At 36.4% G+C, this 25,654-nt stretch overlaps 1 protein-coding gene across 1 annotated transcript in view; it reads right to left on the bottom strand.

Annotated features, from left to right (window-relative positions):
* The window catches only part of XYLT1 (xylosyltransferase 1), a 406,252-nt gene that overhangs the window by 36,686 nt on the left and 343,912 nt on the right, over positions 1-25,654 (bottom strand). Inside the window, exons 7-9 of the mRNA XM_074280891.1 lie at positions 15,039-15,255; positions 11,497-11,673; positions 346-608 (exon numbers count right to left, since the gene is read on the bottom strand). Coding sequence (XP_074136992.1) covers positions 346-608; positions 11,497-11,673; positions 15,039-15,255 — 657 coding nt within the window. The remainder of the gene's footprint in view (positions 1-345; positions 609-11,496; positions 11,674-15,038; positions 15,256-25,654) is intronic.

Here is a 25,654-nt window from a genome sequence, read left to right as displayed (position 1 = left end):
GACTTCCTTGCAAATCCTATGGATGCTATTTTATACATTTAAAACTCTATTCTGAGAAGGGAATCAAAGATTTCCCAAGGGGTCCAGAACACAAAAAAGATTAAGAACTGATAAGTTAATATGTATTTAGAAATTCAAATAATTCTCATCCCCTCAGAAGAAACAGACAAAAGAAAAATCTCCCAAACACCTAAACTATTGATTATTCCCTTTGTTTCCTTCTTCTTCCTCCTTTCTTTCTCTAATGGCCAACTTATTTACCCAACCTAACTTATGTTGATATCTTCTCTGTGGTCCTCATGGTTGGGTGCCTTATAAGGAAAAGCAAAGGGCCTTTGGGCTTACCTGCAGCTGTTCTCACCATCGGCATGTAAAGATGACTCGGCTCTTCGGAGACCCAGGCGGGTAAATGAGTGGTACATAGTCAATGTCACATCACTGATGCTGTGGATGCCATCAGGTTCATCATAGACATTCTCCCAGTAGGACCGCAGGCCTGGAGTACCCGAGGGATAGTTCCCATAAAGGTAATAGTCCAGCTGGCCAATTATTTCTTGATTCACTACAGCTTCAAATTTACGGGCAAAGAACGTTGGTCGGGCAGTTTGCTGTGCTCACAGGATGGAAAGAAACTGAGTTAATTATTATCAGAAGCTGAGGATATTAGATTTAGTTGTGACATTAAAGAAAGAAACCAATTCTTTTATTTTAATGATATAGAAACTGAGGAAGAGAGAAGTAAAGTGACTTGTTCAAACCAAATAGTTATTTGATAGCTTACAATTTATTATCTTGTTCACTATCCTTTGGACCTATCAAAGCTTGTCTGTAAAACCAGATAGGAGGTGCAATGAATACAGTGCCAAGGCTGAGATCATGAGGACTCATCTTCCTGAGTATGAATTTGGTCTTGGATACTTCCTAGCTGTGTGACTCTGGGAGTCACTTCACCCTGTTTGCCTCAGTTTCCCAACTATAAAATAAGCTGAAGAAGGAAATGGCAAACCATTGTACTATCTTTGCCAAAAATAATCTCAAATGGGATCACAAAGAGTTGTACACAATTAAAATGACTGAGCAACTGAACACCAACCACCCAGAACTAGACACAATACTCCAGGATATAAGAGGCAAATTATGACTTCAAATTTGGATGCTAATAATAAAACACAAAATTGCATTATCTCTTTTTGACCTCATATTCCTCTGAAACCCTTAGGACCTTTTCCTAAGAATGAATTCCTAGCCTTTTCTCTATTTTCAATCTTCTTGTCCTTTTGACAGTTGTTGACATTGTTGACCACACTGTTCTTTTGACCATTTCTGTATTTTCTTGATTCTGTTCTATCCTGATTCTCCTTCAAATTTAGTAGACTTTTCCTTCTTAATCTTTGTAGTATCATGATCCATGTCCCAACCTCTATGGGTGTTTATACCTCCAAACTCTATCCTGGGCCCAATTCTTAGCTCTTTGCTCTCCCTATGTGTTCTTAACAGCTGCTAAGGAATCAGCTATCATCTCTATGTAGTGATTTTCTTTTTACTTTTAAAATACATGTAAAAATAGTTTTTAATATTCATCTTTGCAAAACCTCATATTCCAAATTTTTTTCCCTCCCTTCCCCTTTTTCCCTCCTTTTTTTCCCCCTTGCTGTTTAGGGAGACAGCAAGCAATTCAGGTTAAATATGTGCACTTCCTCTGAATTTATTTCTATAGTTGTCATGCTGCACAAGAAAAATCAGATCAAAAAAAGGGGAAAAAACACAAGAAAGAATAAATTAAACAACAACAAAAAGGTGAAAATAGGTGAAAATACTATACTTTTATCTACATTCAGTCTCCATAGTTCTCTCTTTGGATTATGCAATGATTCTCATACCTATACATTTAGTCCTTATATCTTGCCTCAGCTCTATTCCAACATTTCCAATTGTTGCTAGACATCTCCACTTGGATGTCTTACAGATATCTAAAATCAACAGAGCCATAACAAAATTTATTATCTTTCCCTCTAAGTCCTAGCTTCTTCCTAATGTCTATTGTGAGAATATCACTCTTTTAGTTACTTAGGTTGGTAACTATGACTCTTCATTCACAGTCATTATCCATTGCTAATCAGCGTCCAAGTCCTGCCAATTCTGCATCTCTCACATCTGTACACTTTACTTCATTCCTAGCAAGTCACTTTTTGCCATAGACTCTTAATTGGTCTCCCTTTTCAGTCTCTTTCCTTTCCAAATTATCCTCTACTTTGTCATCCAATTAAGATTCCTAAAGTACCAGTCTAACCATTTTACTTCTTTGCTCAAGAAGCTCCCTTTTGTCTCTGAGAAATATAAAGGGAAGGTAGGTGATATAGTGGATAGGGTACTGGGCCTGAGCTCAGAAGATGCATGTTCCTGAGTTCAAATCTGATCTTAGATAATCTACTAGCTACATGATTCTAGGCAAGTCACTTAACCTCATTTGCCTTTGCTTCTTCATTTGTAAAGTGAGCTGGAGAAGGAAATGGCAAGCCACTCCAGTATTTTTTGCCAAGAAAATCATAAACAGGTCCATAAAGTGTCAGATCATGACTGGAAAATAAATATAATTATATGTGTGTGTGTGTATGTGTATGTGAGAGAGAGAGAGAGAGGAGAGAGAGAGAGAGAGAGAGAGAGACAGAGAGAGAGAGAGAGAGAGAGAGAGAGAGAGAGAGAGAGGAAGAGAGAGAGAAGAGAGAGAGAGAGAGAGAGAGAGAGAGAGAGAGAGACAGAGAGAGAGAGAGACAGAGAGAGAGAGAGACAGAGAGAGAGACAGAGAGAGAGAACAGACAAAGAAAGACAGGGAAGGAGGGAAACAGAAGGAAGGAGAGAAAGAAGAGACAGAGAGGAAGAGAGAAACAGAGAAACAGAGACAGAGACAAAGAAAGACAAAAAGGGAGAGAGGGAAAAAAAGAGAGAGAGAAAGGGAAGGAGGGAGAAAGAAAGCTCTTGTCAGAAACTAGAACAAATAAGGAGAAGATGTGAAGATTTAGGTGGAAGAGGGGCACTGGAATGTGGAGTGGGGGAGATCAGGGACCGAGTTCTACTGAAATAAAAAAAAATTACAAGGAGAGAGGAGCTTTAGGAGAGTAGGTTTGGAAGAGATGCTTCAGGGAGTATGATAGAGTCAATCAGGAAAGAATAAAAGGATTATTATGTAGCATTAAAGTCCCAGTTGAGATGATATAATGTGAATTCTTAATCCAATTGGCATGGTTGCATGACTTCCTTCAGCAATGTTCAGCAGCATAGGAGTAGAAAGGAACAAACCAGATGGTGCAAGTGACTGAGGTTTAAGAATCGGCATTTCATGAATTGTGACGAGAGCAAGAGATTCAAGAGTGGAGGGTGATGTTCCTCCAAAAGCTGTCCTGTGTGCTCTTTTCCTATGCTGTCTAGCTTAGTGATCTCAGCAATTACCAAGGGGCAAGCTAGGATTTCTATGCTTATTATAAGGCAGGGCTACAAATAAGGAAGATCTGAGTTCACATCTCTCCAATGACACTCCTTAGTTGTGTGTCTCTTAACCTCTGTCTACTTCAGCATCTGTAAAATGGACATAGTAATAATATTTACCTGTCAGAGTTATTGTAAGGCTTAAATGAGATAATAATTATAATGTGATTGTTACACACACTGATTGTTACAGTGCCTGGTACATAGTAGGTGCTATATAAATATTATCTATTCTTCTTTCCAGATCCATTCCCAACCTCTCTCTTATAGTATTCCTGGTCATCACAAATTGAATATCCCATGGACATTTCAAACTCAATATGTCCATAACAAAATTTTTATCTTTCTCCTCAAACTCTCTTCTCTTTCTAGCTTCCTTATTACTTCTAGGAAACAATCATCCTCCCAGGAACACAACCTTACTACTCACTTATTTTACCCTCCATAATCAATCCATTGACAACTTATACCTTCTACATCCATAACAGAGATAATATGTTCTCTTCTCTCCATTTAAATAAACACTCACCACCCCATCATGTGACAACTGCTATATGCTTTTAATTATTTTCCCTCTTTCCATTCCAACCCATTCTCCACTTAGCTGTCAAAGAGATTTTTCCAATCCTATCACATCCTCTCTCAACACCAAGTTGAGAGTCTGTATTTTTTTAACATCATATATTTACGTACATGCTATATCTAAAAGCAGAGTTCCTGTTGATTCTATCTTTCTAAGAATATATCACAGTGTTTTGTGTACAAAACACATGTTGTAGGCACATAATACATGTTTGTCAAGTTGATTTGAAGCTTCAAGTTATCTTCAAATGTAAGTATACCATTTAAGCCTTCATCTAAGTGACTGATAAAAATGTTAAACAGAATAGGGCCAAGTACAGAGACATGGAGGGTATTCTATTATGTCTGTCTCTATACCCTTTTAGGTTGACAGGGATCCACGATTTGTCACTTTTTGAGGCTTGTGTTGTGGCTGTTGTGAACTAATGGAATTAGTTTCTGGGATGCACTTTCTTGTAAGCTTTTTAAAATACCATCTGCCAGAGAAACTATAGCTATGCTCCTGCCTAGAGGCAGGGGGCAGAACTAAATGACCTTTCAAGGTTCTCCTTATATGATTCTCTGGTCACGTCCAGATTTTCTAAAAGGGCATTTTTCTATATTTATCAACCTCTTACACTGTTTTCTTTGAACACCAACTTCAAGCTCTTTACAGTCAATGGATTCTTGATTTTTTGACATTTGGGAATATGCTTGATCCTTGGGACACATGCAGGCTATTTACTGTGAAAAGAAGAGAGGTGTATGTACATGACTGTTAGTTCGATTCAACAAGCATTTGTAAAATCCCAGTGTGCCAGATACTGTGCATGGTGCTGAGCAGAAAAATAGATAAATAGGAAACAACCCTTATGTTAAGTTGCTACTGGGAAAATATACATAGATGAATTCATGGAAGGGATTGTACTAACATCTAGGGAGATCAAAGACAGAACTTCAGTAGGAATGGGCTCTTCAGAGAAAGCTTAAAAAATGGAGTTAGAAGCATGGGAAAGGGTCAAAAGCAAAGACCTATGGGATATGGAATGTCATGTGTGGGGAAGAGCAAACAAGCCAGCCTGGTAGAAGCATCAAGTGTGTGGAAGACAGCAATACATATTAATCAATCAGTCAAACAATCAATCAATATGCCAGGCTCTGTGATAAACACTAGTGATACAAAAAGAGGTAAAAATCAGATCCTACCTTCAAGGAGCTTACAGTGGAAAGGAGAAGACAACATGCAAACAAATACCTACAAAGCAGACTACAAAACAAGACAAATAGTAAATAATTAGGGGGGAAACACTCTAATTAAAAAGATTAGAGAAAGCTTCCCATAGAAGGTGGGATTTTAGGTGGGACTTAAAGGAAGCCAGGGAAGTCAGGGAAAGCATTTCAGGCATGGGTGACAAAGAAAATCAAAAGAGCCAAGAGACAAAGAGTCTTCTTTTTGGAATATCCAAGAGATCAGAGTCATTGGATCAAAGATGTGTAAGATGGGGAATAAGATATAAGAAGACTGTAAAGGTAGGAAAGGGCTAGATCTCTAGATACCAAATGAAGAAATTTGCATTTTATTGTAAAGACAAAGAGAAACACTGAAATTATTATTATTATTATTTTTTGAGCAAAGGAAGGACATGGTCAGACTGTGCTTTTAGAAACACCAATCTGATACTGATTGGTTTTGTCCTCTCTTAAAAAAATCAGATTAACTAATTTATTTTATTTCATTTTATTAACCAGCTTCCAACTAAGAATATCAGTTTAATAGTTCTGTGGATATGGATGTGTAGGAGAGAGATCAAATGCTAGAAGACCAGGAAGCAAGCAGACACTGCCAGCGTCCTAGTGAGACATGACAGAGATTAGTGAATTGGTTGCCAAATGAACAGGGAGAAGAATACTGTACAGAAAGAACTCAGAAGGCTTACTGTCAGATATGAGAGGTGAGAGAGAATAAAAAGTTGAAAATGACTCCAAGGTTGTGGACTTGGGTGACTGGAAGAACGGTGGAAATCTCAATAGGAAGGAAGAGAGAGAGATTTAAGGAAAAAAGACAGCATGAGCTCTATTTTGGATATGTTAAATTTAAGATGCTTTAGATACATCCATTTGGAGATATTCAATAAGCATTGGGTAATGTAGAACTGAAATTCAGGAGAGAGACTAGGGATGGATATATGGATTTTGGGGTCATTTGAATGGAGATGATAATTAAACCAATGGGAACTAATGAGATCACACAGAGAGAACGTAACCCAGTAGTTCCTTATGCCTTTTGTTTTGTTAACTCTTCAACAAAAACAATGCATTGTAAACCACTAGGCTCTTTTTATAATATCTACCTAGCATTTTGCTGAAATATTTTGCATCACATCCTGTGATTATTTATTACTGGATACATTTTTTGCACAACTTTTGAACCACCATCTTGAATTCTCAAGGGGTTTGTGAATCACTAAATGGAAACCACTAGTACTGAAAAAAAGCAGTTAGGTGCCACAATGAATAAAGCACTGGAGCAAGAGCCAGGAAGACTCATCTTCCTCATTTCAAATTTGGCTTCAGACATTTATTAACATCTCTGTGCCTCAGTTTTCTCATGAAATGAGATGGAGAAGGAAATGGCAAACCATGCCAAGAAAACTCCAAAAGTTGGGCACAATTAACCACAACAAGAAAGTATAGAGGAAGAAAAGAACCTAGGTACAGAGTCCCTATTTTCCACTCCTGCATAAGGGAATGAAAGAATGGTGCAAAGAAGTGACTAGATACATAGGAAAGGCAGTAGAGTCATGAAAACATAGGGAAGAATGAATTTCCAGGAAAAAGATAAAAATCAACAGTGTCAGATATGAAAGAATAATATTTTTGTGAAGTTAGAATTCTACAAAAAATAATATTAATTCAGGCCAATCAGTAGAAAGCAATTTTGAGCTGATTAAAAAAAAAGTCTGAATTATGTAACAGTTATGTAATCAAGTGGTGCCAAGCTAAGGCACTGACGGTACTGCTTTAAAGTATTTATAATGCTTGTTTGTAATTAGCAGATCAGTTGCTCTCATTTAAATAGGTTCTGCTAGGTGTCTAAAACCAATTTATTATTTTCTTGAGCAGGTCACACATTCATCATGCAATTTTATTCATGTTATATAAATTTGCTTAAGCGATCATATCCTCAAGGACAGTGAAAGGATACATTTCAGCCCAGTTCCTATCTGAATTAGCACAAATTCCGAATTAGTGGGGCCTGAACTAATTAGATTTCGTGGTACCATGAAATTTGCCCTCAGAAATCAGCCCATCAGACACAAATGGGAAGTTGATGGAGGCTGATGTGTGTAAAACTTGAGAGAGCAGAAAAGGAAGGGCTGAATACCTGTCTTGTTTGGTTCACACATTTTAGTCTTTCCTTTCCTAATCAAGGGAGAAAGAAAGGGAAGAAAATGCCAGGAAACCTATCGTGTGTAAATAGGCTCGACACCAAGAAAGCAAGGAACCAGAAATGTCGTACTGAGTTTTATGAGAACTCTTTCCAAACCTTCAAAGAGAAAAGCAATTCTCTGCATAAAAAGAAAAATGAAAATAGCAAAATGCTGGACAATACAGTCCAGCTACCTGGCAGCCAATTTAGTCAAGTGAATATGTGGAATAATAAACTGCACCCACGGAGTCTCTGAATACAACTTCTGTAGGGAGTCGGGGAGAAGAAAAATTGGGAGGCTCTTTGGATTGCTTGGTATTCTTAGGATCTGGGTTGTGTATTAACAGCATCATCTGTCTGGGCAAGAGGACATATTTTAGTCCTCACTGGGGATAAGGTGGGATGCTAGATAGCAATAAGAGGTTACAGTATGAGATGGGGGGAGCTGTATGGGAGTAGATGTCAGAGGACCCAGGCTCAGAATCCACTTCTGTCATCAATGTGACCTTGGCCAAGTTAATTAGTAGATCTGGTGTTCAATTTTTTATCTGCATAACAAGGGGGATTAAAATAAAATCCCTCTCAGGTCCCCTCTAATTCTTAGTCTGTTATCCTATGATCCCACTGGTATGCATTCCCTATATCAGCTTTTGCCTCAATATCTCCCTATTCAGATAACAAATAAGCTCTATTTCCTCCCCCCCCCCCCAAATTTTCCCTCTACAGTTGTCTAGATTGCATGGTTTTCAGAGTTAAAAACTCTGATGATGATTAGTTCAGGAAAAGGTTGATTGGGCCTATTACCATTAGTCTGAATTGTTATCAACCCTTTTGATAAGGATGACATGAACTCTTGGGATGGGATAGTTTCCCCAACATCAAACAGGCAATCCAAAGGGAACTCATTGGAACATAGGGTATTTTCAGCCCTCTCTCTCCTAGAGGGCACTGGTTGACTATGGAGAGCAAAGGAACAGGTGGGGAGAGAAATAATATTGGAGTCTGGTGTGAAATCAGAAGGGATCATGGCAGTTCAGGAGTCATCTGACTAATCAAAGCGCTTTCAAGCTAAGACGATTTCTTAAAAGCAGGAAAGGATTTGGGCTTATGAGACATGGGTGGGGGTAGTAGAAAGAAAAAGCATATGGTGAGGGTTGAGTTATGTTCTCTCGCTTACTGAAATCCTCTCAGTGACCCAGATCATGCTGGGCCCAGCTAGAGAAAGCACAGGCCCCAGATGGGAAATAAGGCTTTCTCTACCTGATTTTCAGAGGGTTCCTTGTGAATGAGGGAGTAAAAGTCTAAATCAATTCTAGGGGATTAAAATGGGGACAAAATAAAAAGTGAAATCTCTACCTGTTATTCAAGGAAGACAGGCAGAATGTAATCAAGTTAAACCAGAATGAGGGCTTTAAGCAAAACACCCTGTTGCAAGGTAATCTGTCTAGCACCATAATTTAACATTTGCAGTGACTATTTGGAAAGCAGCATGCAGATTCCACGTGTTTACTTTGTTGACCTGAAAATAATTTGTTTAATCTTTCTTTGAGTGAGTGAAATATAACCTAGGGAATTTCAATTCTATTCAAGTAATAAATTGAAAATTTCCCCAATGCAAACTCATACTTTTTGGGTTCTGTTTGTGTTTACAAATAGTCAGTGGCAAAGAAGAGCCAGGAGGAAGGAAAAAAGAAGCCTTCCAGTTGGCTTAATCCCAAGACACCATGCATGGGGTATAGTGTGAGCAGGAAAAGATGGGGAGAAAATGCCTGCTTAGCAGTAAGAAAATAAGAATTGGGAGGGGAAAACTTTGTGATTTCAGGCAGAAAAACTAATAGTGAGACTAGGGAGACAGGGAGATAGAGGGAAAGGGAGAGAGAGAATGAGAGAGGGAAGAGAGAAGATAAAGGAGAAAAGATGGAAAGATAGGGAAAATGGAAAAGGAGGGGGGTGAGGGAAAAAGAAAAGAGGACAAAAGGGGCAAGGAGCAGAAGCAAATGCTTTCCAACTATTAGTCTGTCCATTTCTTTCCCCTACAACTTCTGTGGGTTATGAGCTCTTTGACGACAGTGACAATCTTGTTCCATTACCATATTCCAAGGGGATATGGATATGTCGATACATGTTATGAATCTTCCAACAACACATGATAAATGACTGATGGATTTTGAGGCAGTTTCTATACTATACTATGAAGGACAAACTTGAAAATGGAAAATTCAGTCAATCAAGTATCAGTTGACTATTTAAATTTTTTTTCATTCAAAATCCCATATGAATTGAAAAATCAAAACATTCCTCCCTGGCCACCACTTTCCAGTATGTGTTGAAGCTCCTTGAGGATAGGTCCTCTCTCACTTTGATATTTGCATCCCTAGTGCTTGGCGTTTGGTAAGGTGTTTGAAAATATTTTTCATTCTTTTATTCATAATGAACCATATGATACTGATGAACCGTTTAGGCCGATTTGTTTTTCTTTCACTGAATTAATTGGTTATTTTGGCATTCTGCAGAGTTGGTCTAGACCAAAATGATCTGGTTTGGCCTTAGTTGAGGTGAGGGCATTTTTAAGACTTACTAGGGATTAACAGTCAAGGATGGTGATGATTTTTTTTTTTTCATTTTAGGTTTCTATCATTCTGGGCATTGGGCCATTGTACTTTTTCATTTACAGAATGGTCTGAATATTACAAGATATACTATTATCTCTATACCTTTTACAGAAATCTGAGGGGTACCACAAGATGTACCGTTCTCTCTACATATTTTGCAACAATCTGAGGGGGTTAGAAAATTTATCAGTTAAGGCATGAAGAGATGTCATAGAATGAGCCTGAACCAGAGTCAGGCCACTGTGATCTGATTTCTAAACATGAGACCATGAGCTGTTAGGATAATTTGTCTTTATGGCTGACTAATCATGAATTACTAAATAAAAAGTATGTTTTAAGGTCTTCCTATATGCCAAGCAATAGAAATTAGAAATATAAAATAATAGAAATTGAAATACAAAAATGAGAAAATCCCTTTCCTTAAGAAGCTTACGTTCTAATAGGAACATACATAAATGGGAAAAGTGGCCAGGACGGGCTGTCTAAGTTTGGAAGTAACAGGGATGGTGAGTGAATATTATTTACTAGATACTTAATATATGCTAAGCACTGGTGATACTTAATGCTGCTAAATCCAAGATGTGACTATAATTAATAAAGGTAACTCTATAAACTACACACAAAAATTTGGTTTCATTGCCATTATATGTTTTGTATATTGTATGTCCAAATATATACAATATGTTTGTATATATTGGATTTTGTATATCCAAAATATATTTTTAAATGTTCTTTATACTTTTTTGGGGGGAGGGGGTATAAGGCAGTTGAGCTTAAGTGTAACCCAGGGTCATAGAACTAGTAAATATCAAATATCTGAGACCAGATTTGAACTCAGGGCTTCTGACTTCAGGAATAGTGCTCTATCTACTGTGCCACTTAGCTGTCTTCTTGATTTCCTTTCTTTACAGTCTCAAATATTTAACAAAGAATAAGTGGTTGTATACACATACATTTGTGACTATACAGTGGCCAAGCTCAAGGCCTTATCCTGTTTTTTCCCCCCTATGTTTTCCAGGTCTTTTGTCTTATCAAAAGTCAGCTGTTGATGTGCACATCTAGCTGTAGGTCACGAATTGACATCTAGTTTCTTCTTTTTTTTGCTTTTGCTGAGGCAATTGGGATTAAGTGACTTGCCCAGGGTCACACAGCTAGGAAGTGTTAAGTACTTGAGGTCAGACTGAACTCAGGTTCTCCTGACTTCAGGGCTTCCACTGCCCACATCTAGCTTCTTTTACAATTGAGCTTCAGTTGTTTGTCCATTTCATAAAACTAGAGAATCTCTTCCTGTCTTCCAGACAAACTAACATAAGACATGTGCCTTTTGTGATAGCCAAAAGAATAAGTCATTTTTCCTTGCCTCAGCCCCCATGCCCATAGAAAGGCCAAGTTGTCTGGCCATTGGTTCACCTGGAAGCGATGGAAATCTGCTGGCTTGAAGTCATTGGGGGAACAGCCGCACCAGTCCACGATGTGCTTGTACTGGCATTTGCAACCCAGCTTCCGGTTCCAATTGGTGATGCGCAGATTGTTGTCCACCATGGTATCACAATGGGGGCTGTTTTCCAGGACCGTGTGGAAGAAGGACTGTAAGGAGACACACAAAGCAATGTAAGAGCTGGCCAATCCTTCAGCACTGGGGCTGGGGACAGCAGCCAGAAAGATAATCTCTTAATCCATCGAACTGCTCCCCCTTGGACAGGAGAGGAGGGCTCTGCTATGGTGGGATCTTCAGAAGGCAGCACAGCATGGGGAGAAAGCAAAATTAGAGCCCATTTGGTTCTCAGATGTGTTATACAGCATTCAGCCAGGTCTTAACTGCTCGCCAATACTTATGTGAGCAGGCGGTGGTATCCCATCAGTGCTTTCCAATATATATGTATGTGAGTGTGTATATGTGTGCACACATATATGCATGGATGTGTGTATGTACATGTGCATGTATGTATGCAAGCATGTGTCTATCTGCACACACATAAATACACCCACTTAAATGTATACTCAATTGAAGTAAACTTTCATATAATTTATGACATTCTCAATTATCAATCCTCAATTTTCAATTAATTATGAGATTCCCTTGGAGGTTAGAGCTAGTGCTTAGAGTTAGAATGGACAGATCTGAGTCGAGAAGGCTTATGTTTAAATACTACTTCAAATACTTTATGAGATAGGTGACCTTGACAAGTCACAACCTGTCTGAACCTCAGTTTCTTTATCGATAGTCAGGATCATCATCGCTAGATTATGTAGATTAAATTTAAAAAATAGGTGTGTGTGTATATATATATATATATATATATATATATACACACACGTGTTTCAAATATATTCCATTTAAACATAGTTTTATATATTAATAATTTAATATATAATATATTCATCATTAATATTAATATATATATATATATATATATATCCTTTGGCAAACCTTAAGGTGCTTCTGCCATACATGATAAGATTATAAGGTTGTTATTATTGTCAGTCATTTTTATTGGTATTATGAATGTAACAAAGACTTCTTTTTCTCTCTTCCTTCAATGAGATTATGTTTTACACTGGCAAAGCAAAGGAGAACCCTGAGGCAATTATCTGGATAAATTCAGCCAGAGACCAAATGCAATTTTGAGCCTCAAGTCATCCTTATGCAATTGCTATGATGCTTTATTTATATCTGGGTAGCATTACAGATGAGAATAAGGAGAAAGGGATTATTCTGAAGATACCCTACTATCATTGGCTTTAACTTTTCATTTCAGCACCAATCACAATTAGGGGATGGCATAGGAGACAAGGACTCAGGGAAGTTGACAGGGTAGGGAAGTTGAAACACACATGAAGCATCTCAAGCAGAGAGGCTATTTCAGAAAGAGAGAAGAACTTAAAAGTCAGCTTTGCTGAATACCTATTTAGAGGAGGGGCTAACTTTTATTTTTTAAAAATAACTTGAAAATGGTCTATAAATAAGAAGCAGTACATGATTAGGTCTGACTCTCCCTGGCATCTCCTGACCCTCTTTTAATGTTAAATGACAGGCTGGTGAATTTAGATTTTATGCTCAGATTGTCTATAAACCCATAGAGCTACAAACTCTCATTAAAGCAATGTAAAAGCTACCCAATTATTCTCTGCCCCATGTCCTTTCATAATGATACAGAAATTCCCTGCAAGATAATGGATGAAAAGGTTATCAGAGTTGAGAGAAAAGGTGATTTTAGCTGAAATATGATTAAAAGCAGATTACTTAACATGTGTGTTGAATAATAATAATATATATACATATTTTAAAAAACCAAGCATGTTATATAACAAGTGCCATAATTCTCTGGAATGACAAGGCTAGTTGTCCCCAGACCAAACTTGTCATTCTCCCAGAAAACTTAGGGCTGGTGACCAAGAACTTCCAAAATCATTAAAAGATATTCATGGAGTTTAAGACTGAACAGAAAGACAGCTGGGGCAGGGGAAAAGATTAAGGAAAATGGGGTGGAGTAGGGGAAGATGGATCTGACCATTCCTGGGAAGCTGCCATCTGGCTCATCAGAAATAGAACCTACTCTAGAGTTTTAGGGTTTAGAATTTTGAGATCTGTAGGACAATTTAACAATCTCTTAGCACAACTCTGAAATTGAAAGTAACCAAATAGATAATATTAAAAATAACTGCCAATTATAGAGCAATTGGAAGTTTACAAATCATGGTATATTTTACTTTGTTTAAACATCATATATATATATATATATATATATATATAATGAGGAAACAAACACATAGCTAAAATGCAAGAAGCAATATTTGAATCCACATCTTCCTGACTGGAATTCTAAACTCTATTAACTTTTTCCACTTGTGATTTCTTTTTGCCAGAGAAAATGTTATGTCATTCTGGATATATAGGTATATAAAATAGGTATACAAATCAAACATTTACTAATAATAAATTATAATTTCATGACTCCCTTATTCAATTATGAGACCCCATATGGGGTCATAAATCACAGTTTAAGAAGCTGGGGGTTAGACTACATTACTTCCTAGATTGAGGCTGTTTCTTCATGTTGTATCTAGGTGGGCTTGGAGTCAGGAGGTCAAATCCACTTACTATGTTATCCTGAACAAGTCAATTAATGTTTATCTGCCTCAGTTTCCTCAACTGTTAAATGAGGATCATAATAGCATCTACCTCTTAAGAGTTGTTGTGAGAATCAAATGAGATAATATTTGTAAAACACTTATGCCTGGAATATGATAGGCACTATATAAATGCTTATTTCTTCCCTTACTCCTTTGCTACCCACATGGCACTACAACATGGAATCACGGAACTTTGTCTTTAATTCCAGGTTATTTCAATGATTACTACTCTGAAAACAAGCCTTTGGATAAAAAACTGAAGCAGACACGATTTCCCAGGCTATCAATAGGGAAACTGAAGTACAGAAATGGTAACCTAGGACCCAGAACCACAAAGGTCTAGATCTAGAAACACAACTCAGGTCTCAGGTAAACTCAGGTCTTTGTTCTATCCCATAAGTTTCTTATCTGATATATTTCCTCTTCTCTAAAAGTCATCGATGTTAACAAAATAAGACTAACTAAAGTAAGAATTCATTAAATGTGTTTCATAGAATTTCCTTATAATCAACCAATAATTGAAGTCTCATTGGATTTTTCATTTTTCATCTGAATTTTTGATGTCAAGTAAGTCCAGTTTCACATAACTAAGGATTCTGGGGCACCTAGATAGTACAGTGGAGAGAGAGCACTGGCCCTATAGTCAGGAAGACCAGAGTTCAAATGTGGCCTCAGATTCTCAGATAGTAAGAACAACTACTAGCCCTGGGATTATGGTCAAGTCTCTTAATGCCAATTGTCTTGCAAAGAAACCCCAAAACATAACTAGGAATTCTTTACTTTTCCTGAATATCCAATGAAAGGAAGCAAATAAGTACCTCCGCAGGAAGCAAGGTATAAGAATAAAACTGCTTCATTTTGGTCACCAGGTCATCATTGGAGAAAGTCACATATTCCACAAATTTTCGGTTCAGCAGGAACCAATCAGAGCCTCCATCTACTGTGATGCCTTCAGGTATCTTCCGGTCACCCAAGCGCCACATATGAGTGTCACACTCTAAGAAGAGGCGGTCCAGTCCTTGTTTCCGAATAAATCTGGGAGAGATAAAGAAAACTATCATTGCCATACCAACTGAAAGAGTGTTCTACTTAGAGCCTGAAATAAAATGACAGTAATGAGCTGATATTTCTGTTTTGAAAGAGCACAGAATAGTGGTTTGAGAACTACCTTCAGAGCCAGGAAGTTTTGTGTTCAAGTCTCTGACACATAATTCTCTATGACTATGGGCAATTTTTAATTAAAAAAAAATTCTTCTTTAATCTAGACCTAACTAGAGCACTGCTCATGAAGCAGTCACTCTCTTTCTCTACTACTGTTATCAAGCCTTGCTTTGACTCCCAGGGTTCTCCAAAGCTTGCCCCATTCTTCTAATCTGTTCACTGATGCAAACCTTTTGGAAGAAAGCTGGGTTCTTCTTGTTGTTTTAAAGAATTCCAACAATAATTAGGGGAAGAAGATAAAATAAAACCAATGTATGGAGTTCAGAATTGTTGAGAATATAGAAATATTATTTTAAGATGGCATTGATCTAAGTATAAATAAGTTGTACAACCTCCTGGAGGCTTATTCTCCCTTATGTCGTCTACCTACCATCTACCCACCTACCTTGTTATGTGGCCACCCACTAGGATTCCTTTAGATATATCAGTCTGTGCATGACTAGCCAGTGCTGAAATTCATTTCCTTTTCTCTTTGGCTTCAAGATGAGCTTACTCATTAAATTTCAGAAATCAGGAGGATTCAGCAGCCATTCCTTAACCTTTAGCTCATTTGCAGGTCTGAGGAATCCTGACACTGGCTGAGCATAACTCCCCATAGAAAACCAGATACTTAGAATGGAATAGGATCACTGAGGTAATCAGATCACCAGCATGCAAGGATGGATGAAATCTCAGAAATAAATTTGTTTACATTTATCCCAGACCAGCTGCAAGCTCTGCCTGGCTCCTTGTGTTTAAATGGAAGTCAGAGTTCATATCTCATTTGCTTTTTAATTAGCAGCAGTAAGGAAAGGGCCATCTTCTCACCTAGCTAGAAATAGCAGAGGGGACATACCAAAAAGGGGAAATCAGGAATAAAGAAGCAGTGGTAGAAAAAACAAGGAATGTCTTTGGGTTACTGCATAGGTACTGATGGAGATAGCAAGACATCTTGTTAGTGCAGATGCCAATTCAAATTATAAACAAATTCCACCTTCAGGGAATGATAACTTTTCAAATCAGTCAGTCAGTCAAAAAACTGACTTTGTTTAGTATTTGGAGACAGATACTGTTAAGAACTGGGGAAGAAAGAAGAAGTTGAAGAAAGAAGAAAGAGGAAGGAAAAGGAAGGAGGAGGAGAAAGAGAAGCAGAAGTAGCAGCAGCAGAAGCAGAAAAAGAAGCAGGAGGAAGAGGAAGAGGAGGAGAAGGAGAAAGAGGAAAAGGAGGAGGAGAAAGAGGAAGAAGGGGAAAAGGAGGAGGAGGAGAAGGAGAAAAGAAGAAAAAAGACTATCCCTAACCTCAATGAGCTTATATTCTAATGGGAGAGACAACATGCAAACAACTATGTACAGACAAGCTATATGCTGAACAAATTGGACCAAAGAACAGAGGGAAAGTATTAGAATGTTATAATCATAGAAGATTACAGTCATAGTCAGGGACTACAGCTAAGAGCTCAGACAGATAGATAGAACTCAGCCCATAGATGGTAGGGTTCAAAGCCAATCTGCAAGATAATAACATAGCTCTTGCCTTCTGAATTCCAGAACAGAGCCTCACATCAATATTTGCTTATATGACTCATAAAGGGTCCATGGCAAATCCCAACTGGGCCAGTACAGAGACTCATTGACATAAATGATGCAGCTCAATCAATCAATCAAATGTCAAGCATTTTAAAAGTATCTTCTATGTTAGGCATTGGAAATACAAATATTAAAAAATGAGTCACTTATCTCAAGGAGTATATAAAAGCTAGGTGAAATACTGGATAAGGAATTAGATCTGAAGTTAGGAAGACAAATTCAAATCCTGCTTCGAACATTTACTCTCTGTGTGGTCTTAGGCAAGTTATATAATCTCTCTTGGTCTCAGTTTTCTCATCTGTTAAATGAGGGAAATAATAGCACCTTCCTTATATAGTTATTTTGAGGATCAAATGAAATGATATGTGTGAAGAGCTCTATAAACTATTATACTATTATTATTATTTTTAGTTGTACTACTGATGGAAGTATGTGGGATAGGACTAAACCAACAAGAAGCTTTATTTGGCACATATAACTAAATTTTCTAAATGTCCTCTTTCCTTACCTTTAAAAAATATTTTCAATGAGATGATTGTTCCTGGTTATTCAGATAGCTATCTATGGGACTAAGCATTCACTTACATCTTTACATCAGCTCTCCCATTGGCTTTTGGATCAAAAGCTGGGGCACACACAGTTTCCTATGCTATGAAAACTGAAGTGCAGAGATGATAACTCAGTACCCAGGATCACAGAGGGAGCGAGAGCTAGAAGTAGTACTCAGGTCTCAACTCCTTCATTTTTGTTCTATCCCATAGTTTTCTCATCTGGTAAATTCTCTCTTCTCTAAAAAGTTATCTCTGCTAGTTAGCAAAATAAGCCTAACTAAAAGATGACTCGGTAAATGTTTTTCATTACATTTCCTTATAATAAATACCATGGGATATATTCTCCTTTTCATCTGCTACTTTAAAAAGCAGTCACCGAGTTTGGTAAGACAAAATTATAACTTTATTTTGACTGGTATCTAATTATGCAACAATGTCCAAGGATATTTTCCCCATTCCTGACATTTTAAATAAAACAAAATATAATTTATTAACTCAAAATAGTACTTGTCTACAGAATAAACAGAAGAGAAGAAAGAAATGCAGGTAAGAAGGCTTGTGAAATTATTCTTTCCATGAATCAACTTCTAATTTCATGTTCCATTATAAGGGATAATAGCAGAGTCTTGCAATTTTAATGTGCTGTCCCAGACCATAATATTCAAATACAATATTTATGCAGTAATCTAGAAAATGAAATATTCATGGGTTGGAAGATTGGTTGCTGTATTTACTTCATTCAAAAATAATAAGCTGCAAATGCACATTTTGGTTAATTATGAGTAAATAGCCCCAACCAATTACCCATGTCTTAGAAAACTTCCCAGGGAGACAGAGGACAAGTGTCAATCGCAACTCCTATCTATCCTGGGAGAGGGTATTAAAGGCCTATGGCATGGGTTTTGTGCTATAAGAAAATAAATCAAACATTTTGAGGGAATTTTTGGTACCCATTTATCTAATAGTAGATTCCAAACTAGCCAGTTGCCAACCAACCAACCTGTTCAGGATTATCTTTATTCATTTGCTGAAAACATCTAATTCTATCCCTGATTTGGGTGTTAGGGGGAGAGAGAGGGAGAAGGTACATAAAAAAAATCATTAAGATATAATGGGAAGAGTACTGATTGACTACCCAGGATCTGGTACTGGCTGTACCATTTACAAGACATTTTGATCAAACTGCTTAATTATTTTGAAATTCTGGTTCTCTTGATGTCAGAACTGCTACTATATCCACTGTGTCACCTAGATGCCCCAGCAGAATGTCTTTTTTTAAATGAATTAGTTTATTTTTATTTAAAAATTTTTATTTTTAAAACACATGCAAAGATAGTTTTCAACATTCACCCTTGCAAAACTTTGTGTTCCAAATCTTTTGTCTCCTCATCCTTTGCCCTAGACAGCAAGTAATCCAATATATTTTAAACATATGCAATTTTTCCATACATATTTCCGCAATTATCATGCTGTACAAGAAAAATCAGATCAAAAAGGGAAAAAGTGAGAAAAACAAAATGCAAGCAAACAACAACAAAAAACTTCTATTCTATTGTTAAGCATTGGATTCCTAAGCAAGCTTTTAGCTTAGGGAAGTAGGGGAACATGGGACTAGGTTTCAGGATGGGGCTGGGATCCTTTGTTAAAATTTGACTGTCATGATTAGATATCCATTATTTTGATGGTGCTAAGGGAGGGAATAGTAAAGTTTGTTACTTTGGTAAAAAATATTATGTCACTAAATATAAGTTCCTTGAGATTGGAAATTATCTTCTTCACAAATATTTGTAAAGACAAAATATATGTATTTTTTAAACTTTTTCAAAGAGTATCCTGAACATATCTCATTCAATTCAACAAGCATTTTTAAAGCACCTAATATGTGGACATGCACTGGTGTTTGTTATTCAGTCTTCTCAGTTTAGCCTATGTATTTGTAAATCTATGTTGGTATTTTCTTGGCAAAGATACTGGGAGTATTTTGTACTTCCCTCTCCAGTTCATATTATAGACAAAAAAACCTGAGGTAAACAGGGTTAAGTGACTTGCCCAGGTTAACACAGCTGTTAAGTCTCTGAGGTCAAAATTGAACTCAGATATTCCTGACTCCAGCTCAGAAATATCCATTGCACCATCTGCCTTTAGGTACTGGGAACAAATAAGAAACAGTTCCTGCCCTTGAGTAACTTCCAAACATACCATTTCAAAGGATATAGGAAGACAATGATAAAGGTTTATTGACTGATTTTTGCAAATTCTGAACATTATCATTTAGTCGCAGATTTTTTGTTCTTTTCATTTTTTAGAAAGCTCCTTTCTTCTAGACATAAAGAATGATATTATAAATAAATCAGAAGAATATAGGATAGTTTACCTCTCAGACTTGTGGAGAAGAAAAGAATTTGTGACCAAAAGAACTAGAGATCATTACCAATCACAAAATAGATAATTTTGATTATATTAAGTTAAAAAGTGTTTGTACAAAAAAACCTAATGCAGACAAGATTAGAAGGGAAGCAATGAACTGGGAAAACATTTTTATATCCAAAGATTCTGATAAAGGCTTTATTTTCAAAATATATAATTGACTCAAATTTATAAGAAATTATCATTTCTTTGATCGATAAATGGTCAAAGGATATGAATAGACTATTTTCAGATGAAGAAATTGAAAACTATTTCTAGTCATATGAAAATCACTATTGATCAGAAAAATGCAAATTAAGACAACTGTGAGATATTGCTATACACTTCTCAGATTGGCTAAGATGGCAGGAAAAGATAATGATGAATGTTGGAGAAGATGTGGGAAAACTGGGATGCTGATACATTGTTGGTGGAATTGTGAATACATCCAACCATTCTGGAGAGTGATTTGGAACTATGCTCAAAAAGCTATCAAACTGTGCATACCCTTTGACCCAGCAGTGTTTCTACTGGGCTTATATCCCAAAGAGATTTTAAAGAAGGGAAAGTGACCTGTATGTGCAAGAATGTTTGTGGCAACCCTTTTTGTAGTGGCCAGAAACTGGAAACTATGTGGATGCCCATCAATTGGAGAATGGCTGAATATATTGTGGTATATGAATATTATGGAATATTATTGTTCTGTAAGAAATGACCACCAGGATGATTTCAGAGAGGCCTGGAGAGACCTACATGAACTGATGTTAAGTGAAATGAACAGAACCAGATCATTATACATGGCAACAAGACTATAAAACAATGGATGTGGCTTTCTTCAACAATAAGATTATACAAACCAGTTCCACTTGTTCAGGAATGAAGAGAGTCATCTATACCCTGAGAAAGGACCGTGGGAAATAAGTATAGACCACAACATAGCATTTTCACCTATTCTGTTACTGTTTGCTTGCATTTTTTATTTTCCTCTGCAGATTTTTTTTTCTTTCTTTCTAGATCTGATTTTTCTTGTGCAGCAAAATAACTGTATAAATATATATATATACATATATTGGATTTAACATATATTTGAACATATTTAACATGTATTAGACTACCTGCCATCTAGGAGAGGGAGTGGGGGGAAGGAGGGGAAAATTTGGAACAGAAGGTTTTGCAAAGTCAATGTTGAAAAATTACCCATCCATATGCTTTATAAATTAAAAAAAAACTATAATTAAAAAAAAAAAGCTCCTTTCTTTTTCTTTAACATTCTACTTTATGGCTTCTCAAGCTTTAATAAAAATTGCTTCCTTTCAAAAAATGTTATGCAAATAAGCCTTCCTCATGCCATTCCTATAACCCCACAGATATAGTATTTAATCTTTTTTTACTTGCTGCCACACCTTACTCTTCCCCCATGCCCACTTTCTGTCAAATAAATAGAGCAAAAAAAGTAGAGAGAGAGAGAGTCATTAGAGAATCAAACAGCACCTACTTGTTCTGGCAAGATCTGCCAGGATTCCCCCTGGCCCAGAAGACAATTGGAATCAAGAAAAGTGCCGAATTAAAAATTCCTGCTGTTTTAAAAAAGACTGGGTAAAGAGAAGAAAGAACAAATTGACAGAAGGAACTCGTGTACAGAAGCCTTCCCCCAGGATGTGCGGTTGGAAAGCCATTTCAGAACATTCTTTGCAAGGTCAAAAAAATGAATTATTTTGGTTCAGCTTTCTTGGGCTCTGAAGGAAATGTTATAAATACCATCTCAATTAATGACTGAACTTTCTAAAAGAAATTCTTTAAGCTTTCCGACATTAACATAATTTAGAACAAAATTATAAGTTGTAAAAATGGCAGTCAGCTCCTCCTCCTGTGGTACTTCCCAGAGGTAACAAATCTGCTCAAATTAGGAGACAATGCAAACGAAAATAAAAGAGATGATAAAGATTTATTCCTGGACTTCCACCAGTGTCCTACTGACCTTCTAAGTTGTCTTCAGCTGGAAAATGTTCTTCTCTGTCTTTTTGGGTGTTCTGACTCTCTCAATTTTGTTTAGAGTCATTATTTAAAAGAATTTGGAGCAGATTGCAAGAGAGGTCAGGCGAGTCCCTGACTTTACTCTGCCATCTTGGCTCTACTTTCTATGACTCTGTAGATTTATTCCTATGGGACAAGGTATGAATTTAGAAAATAGTTCTTGGTATAGGATATTATTTTTTTTTAATCCTTGAAAGAACATTGGGGTCGTGGCAATCCACAAAATAAGTAATTCTGTTTACTTCACATTCATATTAAAAGTAAAAACTGGACTGGGTTATGATCAGCACCAAAGAGTTAGTGTATTTTTAGAGCTAAAAGTGATCCAAGATGTTATCTAATTCAATTTCCTTAATTTTAAAGAAATTTTAAGAAATTGAGGTTGGTTAGTGGGACGAGGACCAAAATCTTCTGATTCTCAGATCACTATTTTGTTCATTACATTGAGATAATTGTGGCAGGGGAGAAATCTTAGTACTTTAGGAATAAAGTTTTTCATCAGCCTGGGTATTCATAGAAACACAGAAGGGATCAAAGTTTGAAAGGCTTCATATAAGCCAATCAAATTTAAAGAGGAATCCCATCCTAAAGCATCCCCGGTGAATAGTTAGCCATTTAGTTTCTGTTTGAAGACCTCCAATGAATGGGAGCCTATCTTCTTCTGAGAAAGCCTATTTCTTTCTTTTTCTTTCTTTCTTTCTTTTTTTTTTTGTCATTTTTGTCATTCAATTAGGTCTGGCTTCAGGATGCCATGCACTATTCTGTCCATGGAGTTCTCTTGACAAAGACGCTGGAGTAGGTTGCCCTTTCTTTCTCAGTGGATTAATGCAAACAGAGGTTAAATGATTTGCTTAGAATATATAAAGTAAGACTTTGAAACCAGATTTGAATTCAAGCCTCCCTTTTTACATAGTTCTAATTTAGGATTTTCCTTCTTTATACTGAGCCAAAATTTGTCTTTACAGCTTTTCTCCATTACATCCCATTCTATTCTTAATAGCCAAACCAAGCAAAGCTTCCATAGGACAACTTTTCAGATACATGAAGACAGCTCTCCCCTTGCTCCCTCCCAAACAAGTCTTCCTTTCTCCAAACTAAACAGATCCTTTAGAAATTCTCATAGAACATGGTTTACATTCCTCTCTACCATCCTATATACACTCAGCTCCTTTGAATAAGCTCCATTTATCAATATCTTACTTAAAATGTTGCACCTAGAAATAAACATAGTACCCCATTTGGGATGTCCAAGGACAGGAACTTTATTACCTCCTTTATCCTGGATACATTCATCCCCCTAGCCCACACTACTCCCAGCCAAGTCCAAAGTGGAGCTCAAACTGCCCTGGCATCTAGGAAGTTAAGAATCATTTTAAAAATTTTATTTTTTAAAATTGTATTTTATTTTTCCAAATATGTGCAAAGATAGTTTTTAACATTCACCTCTGTAAAACTTTATGTTCTAAATTCTTCTCCCTCTCTCCCCCCTCCCAAGATAGCAAGTAATCTGATACAAGTTAAACATGTACAATTCTTCTAAACATATTTCCATATTTTATTTAGTACAAGAAAAATCATATCAAAAGGGAAAAATAAGAAAAAAAACAAGCAAACAATAATAAAAAAGGTGAAAATACCATGCTTTGATCTACATTCAGCCTCCATAATTCTCTATTTGGATGTGATTGCTGCTTTTCATCCCAAGATTGCTGGAATTGTAAGGATCATTTTTACATTTCAAAATACAATAAAATGTTATTCAAAAATGTAAAAACTGCTTAGTGGTCCACAGTTTGCCAAATCCTTTTATAGACCTGTGATTCATCAGTATAGCAAGTTCCTGAATAACAAAACTTTTTCTAAACAATGTATATTGGAAACTTGTTCTGTTTAAGAACTTAAGAATTTCAAGGTTTATCATCAACCTCAGAGAACTTAAATCCAGACTGCCATGATCCTTATGCAGCCTGAAATTGAATGGGCACTTTTTGCTGCCATATCACATTTTTGACTAATATTAAGTGAATCACTAGATATTTTTCTATATTTATGATTTTTTTTCTTCTCCAGGCACTTTTGTCCTGTATTTGTTAATTTATTTTTTCACCTCAAGTACATTTGTCTTAATTTAGTTACCATTAGACTCTGACAGTCTTGAGAAAATTCTTCTCTCTCTCTTTTTTTTTTTTAATCCTCAGCACTTAACACAGTGTCTGGCACATAATAGGCCCTTAATAAATACTTGACTAACTGATTAATATTTATAATATCAGATTTGATTTGCCGTTCAAATCTGATCCTGATCTGATTCAAATTCTGAATCCTGTCTTTAATCCAACATGTCTAGCTATTCTTCCCAATATTACGTTATCTAGAAATTTAAGAAGCTTGACATCTATGTCTTCATCTGAGTCACTGATAAACATATTGATCAGCACAAAGCCAAAGACAGAGTAGAGGTCTCTAATAGAGGCCTACCTCCAAGTTGACTAAGCCTAGTCATTTAGTCAGTTCTAAATACACTCAACTGTATTATCATCTATCTCTATTTTTTCATTCTGTCTCCAAGGCTATCAGAAGAAACTTTGTCAAATATCTTGCAAAACATCCAAGTATTTATCTATGCTCTTAATCTACCAATTTAGAATCCCTGTTAAAAAAAATACAAAGAAATTATTTTGACAAAGCCCGTTTCTGTAGGAAGCCATGATATCTCTAGGAATGCTGTTTCTCTTACTAAATGTTAGCAATCAATCATTTTAATAAAACATTTTTTGAATGTTTCCAGGAATTGAAGTTGCATTCACTTGTCAATAGGTTAGATATTCTACTTGCTTTCCTTTTTTAAAAAAAATTGGGACTTTTTAACTTTTCTGGTTATGAGACCCTTCTCCAACTGTGTGTGAGTTTTCAAAACTCAAATTACATCAGCTCAAAAATCAAATCAGCTGGTTCATTCAGTGCCCAGGGACTGTTCAATAAGAAATGACCAGCAGGATGATTTCAAAGAGGCCTGGAGAGGCTTAGGTGAATTGATGCTAAGTGAAATGAGCAGAACCAGGAGATCATAGTATACAAGCAACAAGAAGATTATATGATGATCAATTCTGATGGAGGTGGTTCTTTTCGACAATGAGATAATTCAAACCAATTGCAATGGTCTTGTGATGAAGAGAGCCACCTATACCCAGAGAAAGGACTGTGGGGACTGAGTGTGGACCAGAATGTAATATTTTTACTCTTTTTGTTGTTATTTGCTTGCATTTTATTTTCTTTCTTATTTTTTCCTTTTTTGATCTGATTTTTCTTATGTAGCACGGTAATTACAGAAATATGTATAAACGAATTGCATATGTTTAACATATATTAGATTACTTGCCAAATAGGGGAGAGAGTGGGGGGAAAGGAGGGAAAATTGGGGTCAGTGTTGAAAAATTATTCATGCATGTTTTGAAAATAAAAAGCTTCAATAAAAATAATTTTTTTCATTCATTTATTTATTCATTCATTTGTTCATACATTCAGATATTTTTTTGTGAGTTTCTAGGGGGCAAAAAAAATTCAGCACATCATTGCAACATTCTGGTTATGATGCAGTTAAAATTAAGGTAAATGACCTTAGATAAAAGACATAGACCAGGTCTATACTGAAAGCT

Source organism: Sminthopsis crassicaudata, chromosome 1, assembly GCF_048593235.1.
Source record: "Sminthopsis crassicaudata isolate SCR6 chromosome 1, ASM4859323v1, whole genome shotgun sequence".
NCBI classification, from domain to species: Eukaryota; Metazoa; Chordata; class Mammalia; order Dasyuromorphia; family Dasyuridae; genus Sminthopsis; species Sminthopsis crassicaudata.
The sequence above is the reverse complement of the archived record's forward strand: the minus strand, read 5'-3'. Positions and strand labels throughout refer to the sequence as shown.